Source organism: Meleagris gallopavo, chromosome 5 (assembly GCF_000146605.3).
Source record: "Meleagris gallopavo isolate NT-WF06-2002-E0010 breed Aviagen turkey brand Nicholas breeding stock chromosome 5, Turkey_5.1, whole genome shotgun sequence".
Classification (NCBI taxonomy): domain Eukaryota; kingdom Metazoa; phylum Chordata; class Aves; order Galliformes; family Phasianidae; genus Meleagris; species Meleagris gallopavo.
Window position 1 is genome coordinate 5,124,966 of NC_015015.2, and position 10,227 is coordinate 5,135,192.

General features: G+C 36.9%; 1 protein-coding gene across 1 annotated transcript; it reads right to left on the bottom strand.

Annotated features, from left to right (window-relative positions):
• Positions 1 to 933: 933 nt before the first annotated feature.
• Positions 934 to 10,082, bottom strand: LOC100543305 (mitotic checkpoint serine/threonine-protein kinase BUB1 beta-like; the record flags this gene model as incomplete). The annotated part of the gene is made up of 13 exons (XM_010710842.3): positions 934 to 1,072; positions 1,436 to 1,607; positions 2,325 to 2,467; positions 3,180 to 3,341; positions 3,615 to 3,727; positions 3,887 to 4,033; positions 5,123 to 5,292; positions 6,147 to 6,433; positions 7,836 to 7,938; positions 8,315 to 8,399; positions 8,986 to 9,096; positions 9,579 to 9,631; positions 9,892 to 10,082. Coding segments are annotated over 13 exons (1,848 nt in total), but the record flags the coding sequence as incomplete, so codon positions are not given.
• Between the last annotated feature and the right edge of the window lie 145 nt (positions 10,083 to 10,227).

Below are 10,227 nucleotides of genomic sequence, written 5' to 3' on the forward strand. Positions count from 1 at the left end.
AAAAAAAAAAAACAGATACACAGAGTAAAGAGGGGAGAGCTTTTATATCCCTGCACAAAGCTTAAGATTAGATTTTTTTTCCCCCTAATAGTTGACTACAACAAACTAAGAAGCGTAAGTAATGCAGGTTGCTAGGGAACTGGACAAATCCCAAATCTGTAGTAGATTTTCTTGAAGAAATGGTTACAGAAGAACATCTAAACTGACTATAGCTAATATACCATGATCCTGAATGCAGACCGTTCTCAGGAAATTTCTGCTATGAGCAGAGCTCTGGAAAATCCAAAGGAAATGGTAAGGCTGAAAAATTCTATAGGATATAACTAGTGAAATAAATAAGCATTTTCTGTAAGAATAAATAAAGGGTGTATGAAGACACTTTTGTAGCCATAACATGCACCTAAAAGGGAGCAGTATTAATTAATAACTGAGGACAAAAACCATCACTTCCAAAAGAGTGGTTGCCTTAATTGGTTTTCCTTCCTGCACATTTATAAGACTAATACTGCTTCTGCAACTGTTGTAGAATGAAAAGCAGTATCTTAGTGTTTTAGCCATTCAACCGAGCCTCGATTCAAGAATGCAGAAAATCTAAATCACCATTTCTAAAGCAAAATGCTCATGTAATTTTTTTTTCCCCTCACTACCCACACTTCCAAAGCTTGATCTGTCAAGTCAGAAGAGATACTAAGACAGTCATATCTGAAAGGCAAGCAAAACAAATGATCAGCATTGTAACTGGCCAGTACAGCCCTTATTCAGCTTAAAACTATCACCTGCATAGCACTAAGGCTACTCCAGACTCATGCAGTGTGCAAGTTTCAAAAATTAAGCCCTCACAGAACTTATATTTTTAGCAAATGCACTAAAATCTGTGTTCTAAACTTTTTACAACTGTAAAGAAAATGAAGAAAATTAAAAGAAGTGCATTCCTTAACAGCAGCCTTCTCTGAAAACAGACTTACTTGGATACATTTTGGCTGATTTTCCAAATGGAGTTCTCCTGATAGACCTGGACATGCTCACCAAACAGCATCAAATGGGCTATATCTGCAACGCCAACCAAGTCTGCCTGCAATAACAACAAAGTTCAATTTTATTTGATTTCTGCAGTCCACTGCAGATTTCTAATATTGTGCTTTTACACATTTAATTATGAATTGGTCTTTGCATCAGAATCTTCAGGGGTTAAGCAGTACAACTTCAAAAGTAGAATTCTGGTTTAACTCTACACTCTTAAATAGATAGAGCAGTCACAGACACTCAACAACTCCAGAACAATGCTGCTAAGTCCCTTCAGTTAACGCCAAAAATAAATCAGATAAATTCTCTTTATTCAGTATTTGAGTTTCCCATAAGTTTTTTTAAATACAACTTAAGCAAAGACTTTGAAAAGGAAACACAGACACTAAGATACCCTGCTAGATATATTTACCTGATAAGGAAGGCAACTTTTTGCCAGAAGCTTCTGTCCATGAGAGGTCTGAGATATTGGAAAGCTGCTGAGTAAGCTTACTCGAGACTGCAATCTTAAATCCAAACTGTGAGAGAAATCCACTATCTTCAGAGCTCTTGTCATCTCATTATTAGCAAATGGATCGCAGATCCTGAGAAAGAAAGCAAATCAGGCATGAAGAAATCCAACTTTAAAAAAAAAAAAACAACAGAAAAAAAACAGGAAAAAAAACCCCAAATGTAGTATATGTGAGTCTTAGCTATGTCAATGCTCCCCTCTCATGGTTAGCTTAAGAACTACTTCTGAACAAACTTAATGTGAAAGGGAAAGCAGCTGCCAGTCTGAAGCTGATACCAGTATCTCCAGAGTATGCAATAACAAATACTAATGGGTTACAGATGTTGCAGCTTTTATATTCACCACAGTTATCTGAAACATAGTGGAACAAGAAAATAACCTTGTTTCTAGCACTTTTCCCTCTCGTTCAGGAATTCAAAATACTTTTACATGAGAAAGACTCAAGTATTAGAATACTTCATTAAACCTCTCCTAGTCTACACACCAGTGAGCACAAACTGAAAGGGTGGGAGGGAAAGTACTTGTATAGATGGCAGTGTATTGCCAAGCCACTAATATAAACAGATCACCTGTTCTCTGTCTTCTTCTAATTTCTTGTTTTACTGATATGCAGGACCAAGTTATTTACCACATTCAGTTAGCTGTCTGGTATGTTGGTAAAGCAGAAATTTGGGAACACTGGCAAAAACATTTTATTTAGTATCATATACATTTTACAGCATCATTATACACCATTTCTTGGAAGGAGGCAGACAGTGAAAGAAAGGTTGATTCATACACATAACCTAACCTGTCTCCCAGAAAGAATATTTCTGGCCTCAGATCTCCATGGACAATCTCTGCTTTGTGGAGCTTCTCTACCACACCCAGAAGATTATAAACAACTAGTAGAATAACTTCCTCTTTAATGGACTTGCAGCCAAAAATAACATCCTGAAAACAGGGAATAAACATGCATTTATTTGCCATTCTATCTCAGATTAAGTTAAATATTTATAGCTCACCTTTCCACCCCCCAACCCATCCTACTCATCTGTACAGAGATAATGGTCCAACCCTAAATTCAGTAAAACCAGATTTTGCCCGTGAACAGTATAGACAGAATTAAATAACCATGAGCTCGTAGAAGACACTATCACTCAGAAGAGGACAAAAAGCTCAGGGGGAGGAAATTGAACTGAAGGCTGAAATTATAATTTTATTTATAACCTATTTAATTTAAATGCAACAATCCAAAGTGAACTTACTAGACTTTATTTAAAATGTAAATCCTTGAACAAGGCACTAAAGTGCTATGACCTTTCAATAGCAGACTGGAAGACTGGAGTTCATTAAAAGAAGCCAAGCTAAACAATAAATAGTGTTAAATGCAAAAGTTATGTAGTTCTTGGCTCAGGTTGTTTATCACTTATGAAGAAAGAAAAAATGAAGAACTGCTTTTTTCCAAAGCAGCACATGATCTACAAATGAGAAAACAGCTCTAACTAAAACTAGTATAGACAATCTTAATTTGTATGTAGGTAAAACAAAATAGAAGATCTAGATTGCAGAAATGTTTTTATTCGGTCAGCAGTGTCTGAAACTCACTAACGGTACCTATGGAAGTGTTCATAGCTTTCTACAGTTGTACTTCATCTGTACTGACCCCAAGCGTGAAGCGATTTATATTCCTGTGCAAAATAGCACAGCCATCTTGGTACAAGAAACAGCTACAGTTTTCACTGAAGCTTTGGTCAAAGTCAGCATTCAAACGCTCCTGTAGTTGAAGCATGATATAAAAATCCCAAGGAACAGGCTGAGAATACACCTACAAGAGGATACATAAGAACATTTATTTTAGGATTAAAGCAAAAGTTGTTCATATTTTTCTTTTCCTTTTTTAAACACGGCTTTATCAAGGAACATGTTTTCCACAGTCAGAAACCTTTAATCTGTATCAGTAATTAGAAAGAGGACACAAGGTATGGCAAATCTTAAGTGTGGTATTCTTGAAATCATGATGAAGTTTATATATATCATATATCTCATGCTATGAATTTAACATTTCACACTTCATGCACAAAAGTGTTATCTGTCTTACCTTTATTGCAAATCCCTTTGCATCTAATTGAAGAAAGTTAACTGGAATGGCAAAAAGCATTTTGTATTCTTCATTGGTCCAATATTCCCGTTTGATACAGTAAGTTTCATTTCCTGTTATGAAATTTTACATTTGTGAGCTGTCACAGCAAGTATATGTCCAACCATTCCCCATCTTCACCACATGAAACTGTGGTTGAATAAAAAGTGCATTTCAAACCAATTACAAGATAAATGAGGTCCCTCACACTCCCCAGTGTCTGGAATACCTACCTAGCTCAATGTCTTTCTCAAACTCAATGACAGGCAGAGAACCAGTCTCCAAATGAAAATGTGGAGAAGCAGTCAATGACTCTGGCATGGGATCTAGAAGCTTTTTACGCTGTTCAGCATTCCACAAGAACTGAGTTGTACCATCACCTGGAAAGACAATAAAAACAGATCAGCTCAATAGGAGTACTGAGACTCTGAAAAGCTTGTATCTGTTGAGGGAAAAAAAAAAAAAAAATCTACCTGGATACTGGCTTTCCATTTGCAAGTATAGTAATCTGTTCCCAATAGTTTCTTATTCTACAAAATGAACATAACACTTATCTTTGAAACTACCTTATATAGTACCTCATTATGAGGTTTCAGCAACACTACCATTAACATAGGGTAAGACATCTTTTGTGAGAAAGAAAGCTATGAATTAGATGAGGTTCATCTGTGCAGCCACGGTACAATCCAAATCCATTATTTTCTGAATTAACAGTCCTTTTCTAAAATCTGTATCTGGAGCAGACAATCAGTTCGTGATTTTTAAATGAAGGGTTTGATTGTAATTAACTTCTTTGAATCAGCATGGTTTTTATTTAGGAAAAAGTTGGACTCCAAATCTGGTGCTCTCTGCAACAAGAATTTAATGGTTTACACTTCCCAGAAAACCTTCAAGAAAACTACATGCAGCTCTGAGTTTGTTTTTCCTGCATGACAGAACAAAAGATGTCATTCAATAGATGAGTTCACCTATACAAAGCCAAGGCAGCCTGAGAAGTGTTGGCCTTCAACATCAGGCAGAGCAAAACAAGACCATGAAAGGCTTCTGCCAACTTCCTTTCTCAAACACTATAAACTAGTAATAGCCACAGTGCAGTTAACAGATTTCAACCATGATCCTATGTTGAGCATTCTTATTTTTTACTCTGATTCCAGGTTCTGAGCATAATTCGTTACGAGATGTGAGCAGTACAACAGACTTCTTGCATCACCTGGTCTATAGCCACACAATAACATTGTTCCCAAAAGTAGATACACTGAGAACTTTCAAATACATCGTTTTAATTAAAATGTCATAAATTGAAATCAAAAGACAAAGCAGATTAAACACTCTGAAAACAATACAAGCTTAATTATACTGGCTAGGTCTTGAAGGCTCTGACCATTCCTATTCTAAGCTTTAACAAAGATCTGTAACAAGAAACAAAGGTCTTAGTTTCACATTTTCTTGTAGTCAAAATTTTCTGGTACCTCCAGAATCAGCAATTAGTTCAGCAGGCAAGCTATGAGCAAGTTCCAGATTCTCAGGGATGTGCAGGTATTTAATTGTGGATATTTGTGTAACAGAGGAAAGAGAAGATCCTGAAGAGACGGAAGAACCTGACAAACGAGTATCCTCCAGGCTTGCTTCCATTATTGGGCTGTAAACAAAGACATCAACTACTCAGACATTTAAAAAATGCAGGGTCTAGTTCACTGTAGCCTACTGAAAGTATACTGTGCATTCCCAGACTTCTTGTAGAAAAAAGTCCTTTCCTAGCCTTATTGGAAAACGAACAGCTATGTTGGAACTTCATGTCTGCTTCCATCAGCTTATATTCAGAATCTGTCCACAAATGACTCTTCCATTAAATATGACTACTACAATAGAAGATGCACTTAATCTTTATTCCTCCCTTAGCTAACGAAGAATCATTCTTGCTCTTCCCTCCTAATTATAATCAGCATGGCTTCCAGAAAACTTGCCAAGTAAACAAACACGTTCAGCTTGGTATACGTTTACATACTAACAACTAGCACATCAAAGTCAGTTGTGAACTAAGGAGATACCATACAACAGGTGCTCTCTTCTTTACAGGGGGAAGAAACAGCAGGTTATTTAGCAATTTTTTCTTCCCATCTTTCTTTCTTTGTAGAGGAAATCTCAGATATATTCACCCAATCCATTTCTATATACTAAAATGACTAATGAAACTAACAAGTACAAAAGGAACCAATTAGTCATCTTTTAATCTCTGGTTGCGAAGACAGAATATATTTAAGAAACTCTTCACAAATTAATTGGTAGAAAAAGCATAGAGTTAAGTCCTTCAACAGCAGTGCTGGGAAGCTAAACGAGTTTGCTGTTACCTCCTAAAATTGCTCAATGCAAAATGGACTATGACCTAGGGAAATAATGTTCACTGTATAACAAAATAATTCTTCAAAAACAGTAGTAAAACCACAACCAACAAGACACAGGAAAAACAGCTTACAATGCTGTGCTATTAATTACCTCAATTTATTTACACAGAGAGCTTCACTGTATGTTCCCTCACAAACTGGTGTTTTCTCATTCAGAGGTGCACTCTTGGGTTCTGGACAGTCTTCCTTTAGAACACTCTGTGAATAAGCAGGAGCTGGGATTCTCTGAGCTACCACCCCATGAAAGGGAGTTGAGGCCAGATGGGCAGCCCTAACAAAGTCACACGTGTCTTCTGGGTTGGCACAAAGGCTTTTGTGCTTGTAGGAGCCTGTCACAATTGCATCTTCAGCCAAAGGCTCAATTCCATGCAGCTCATCCTGAAACAGGTAGAAAAAGATTGAAAAGCCTGTAGGTTTTATGTTAAATTATACACACATTTCTAATTTAAAACTGAAAAGCTGTCTTCCACTCCTCCTCTCTTTCCATTGGGAAATTCCAAAGTTCTGCCAAGATGTGCTTCAAACATAACTTCCTTCCAGGAAAAAAGGAACCCATGACGTATGTCATAAAAGCAAATACTAAATATGTCATACTAAGTCATATCTACTCTTTTTTAAGCTTATCTACAAGTATAAGAATTTATTCACTGGGGTTTTAAACTAGTGTAAGTACCTCCCATATACCGTGTTATTTCTTCACTGTCCTCAACCCCCTCCTGCTGACTCTTCTAGTCATTCCAGACCCACAGTTATCTCTCACCTCATCAATATGAAAAGAATTTTTCTTCCCGTCTTCCACCCCATCACCTTCCAACTTGACTCTGACACAGTCTTTGCATAATCCATTTACATAATTTATTCCAATCAAGTTATTGAAACCTAACTGTAATCTACTTGCATGTGTTTTTCCCCCCAACTAGAAAGTGCAGCAGTATTACATTCTGAAGCGTTGCAGAGATGCCGCATACTTTTAAAGGCTACTTGCTTTCTAACACCCCAGAAGTGCCTCTCAGTTCAATTACAAGCTTATTATTTAAGTGCTGACTAAAATATTGGGCATGGAAAGGCACACATGTGAAAACTAAACTCAGCAGACATCCAGACTGACTCTAGAACCAAATTTAACACGAAGCTTACCATTGATTACTTAACTCTACTTCATATTTCATATTGCAACTGTCTGCAAAATCCTCTTACTCTTTAAAGTGAGATTTCCAGAACCAGTCTAAAGATCTACTGCAGCATGCAGTAGTTAAATCCTTAGCAAGACAGTAACTTCTGCCTCTGAAAGCTTTACAAATCTGCAAAACTCACATATAAAGAAAGGGAATCACAACAGCTTAAGAAGCAAGTACAGAGGTTTAGAAGAGTCAAATATGGAGCTCTCCAAGTGACAAAATCTGAGATGTTTGTGTGGATGAGTAGCAAGAAAATGGATGAGTCAGAGACAGTGTTTAGAAGTCGTACTCAAACATACAAGCTTCTTAAAATTTTGGAGTGAAGAGTCCTGGCCATTAATCTGTTGCTTAAAATTTAGGAAGATTCCTTACCACTATCTTAACAGTCACCTGAAGGCCTAATATAAACATGAATTTCCCTGTGTAATTTTAAAACGATTCTACACTTCTATGAACATCACCCAATTCATGCATCGCCATGTTAGAGAGCGACTTAGGATCCTTGCTTATCTCATATTAATCCAGCCGGTTTCACTCAGTTCAGCAGTAGAATGTCCTATTCCCATTTACACTGTCTACCATAGTGTAAGCTGTTTCCTTACACAGGCTTCTGGTGGTATGTTTTCTTTCGCAGTGATAGAATCTGAAGGTTTGCGAACAGCAAGAGGGCGCCGAGCAGTTTTCTGGGCACGATCTGTAGAACGACTAAGAGTTATATGGCATTAAATATTTGTTCAAGGTTGGAAGCTACTGCTACAGGCTCTTCTCAAGAGTTTTATCTATTGAATATTTCAACCTACAACTTTCTACTCCATAATTACCAATAAATCATAATATATGCTCTCCAGAATAAAGCAAGCTTATAAAACATTCTGAATAGTTCCAAACCTAAGAGGAACAGCAGGACAATGTCCTTTCATTACAGGCATCACAAATATCAGAAAAAGAAAAAAAAATACAAATAAAAAAGCCCACAACCATATAAGTAAGAGCCTGTAAGTCAGGTGTTAGAAAAAGTAGTTTGATACTTCTGTTTTTCCTCCCTTCCTCCCTCTAAAATCTATGTCATGAATAATTCTACCTTATATTTTGGTTTGCTGAAGTAGATGATTCATCAAATATAGAGAAAAACATAGCAGGATCTGGTGGGGGAAGGAACACTGCATCTGTAAGGAAAAAAAAACCCAGAGCTTTTATTATATCAACTCCTTTTTCTACAACTGTGTATCAAATACCCAGTATACAGTACTAACAGGACTAACAGTATTAACAGGAGGGGAGCCAACTCTTGAAAGGGACATGGGGAAATGGTTTTAAGCTGAAGGACGAAGATTTAGGTTGGATGTCAGGAGGAAGTTCTTCAGAGAGAAAGTGGTGAGGTGCTGGAACAGGCTGCCCAGAGAGGTTGTGGATGCTCCATCCCTGGAGACGTTCAAGGCCAGGCTGGATGGGTCCTTGGGCAGCCTGGCCTAATTAAATGTGAAGGTTGGTGGTCCTGCCTATGGCAGAGGGTTGGAGCTTCATGATCTTTGAGGTCCCTCCCAACCCAAGCCATTCTATGATTCTATGAAATGCAACTTAAAAGGTTTAAGACAATCTTAAAAATACTAGTCCCAGCAAGAGTTTACAAAGCTGATATTTAAAGAAACTTTTTAATAAAAGGTTTGGTTTTGTCATGTTAAAGAACTCCCCTTTTACCACCATTCTAGCCAGCTTTGTTTTTTTTCCTAGAATATGCCTAAGAATTTTTACCGTTTTTTCCAAGGTTGGCTTTATCTTTCCAATCTTCCTGTTCATCCTCAGAGTCAGAAAATACACTTCCTCCTTCCATATCTGGGCACGAATCAAGAGACTTGATAACTTCTGTCAACAGCAACAGGAATCAATTCCAGCCAAAAGTGAATTTTTCAGCACTCATCCTTCCCAACAAAATCAAATAGAATTTCTAATTGTTTCCTTCTATGAAATGCACAGAGGAAATAACTAAAGATAGTATCAATCTTAACGTGAGTTTTTAACTAAAGATAGTATCAATCTTAACATGAGTTTTAAACTCCTGCAAAAAAGACTGCATACACAAGTAAAAAGAAAGTTCTTCAGCTATTAAAAGAGAAAAATGCTCTCATGCTTTAAAGTCCTCTGAAATAATGAAAGTTCTCAAGCCCTTATGTGCTGGGTCTATCGTTTAGATATGCTTAAAGGTACTAGCCTCTAGCACATTCTTATTTTCATCCTAACTCACATAGGCTATTGTTTTTAGCTTGCTAAAATTTTGCTATTCATGTCAAAGAACGCTTTCTCTTCAACACAGTCTTCTAATTCTTAGTAGACATTTAAATCCTTACCCTCAGAACAAGACGGTTTATGCGGCTGAATATCTTCTGAGAGGCAGCATTCACTGTGAACAAAATATACATTTATTTTTGTATTTTACACACTCACAAAACAAAATCAAAGATGACCTATGCTACTCTTAAAAAATGAAGTTTATTTTCAGACAAACAAACCTATCTTCACAGAACTTCATTTCAGATTCTGGCTACAGGCAGATGCCTAAAGGATACCTCCATTCTTTCTGGGGAAACAGTGCTCTACATTACTTACAATGAGTTGTATCCTCAAATTCTCATTGCTGGCAAAGAAAACCCTCCACATTACCTTTGCAAGTGAGGCTGTTTCATCCCAAGTTCTGTCACACTGGATAAAGTATGTTCTTGCAGTCCCAAAGATGGTGAAGGCTTTGTTACCTCTGTTGGCTGTAGAAACAAAACTATATTTTTGATTCTACAATGATGTAATGATAAACCATGCAACAATATTCTAAGAATGCTATAATAAACCCAGATGGGTTATTAGAGCACTGACAGACTAATAATTATTTTTGGATGCTTTTATTTGTACTTAATTTGCTGGTATAAGAAAGCTTCCACTGCTTAGTATAGTTAAAATGAATAGATTTTACTCCTCGCAACCCTATGATTTTTTTTTTTTTTT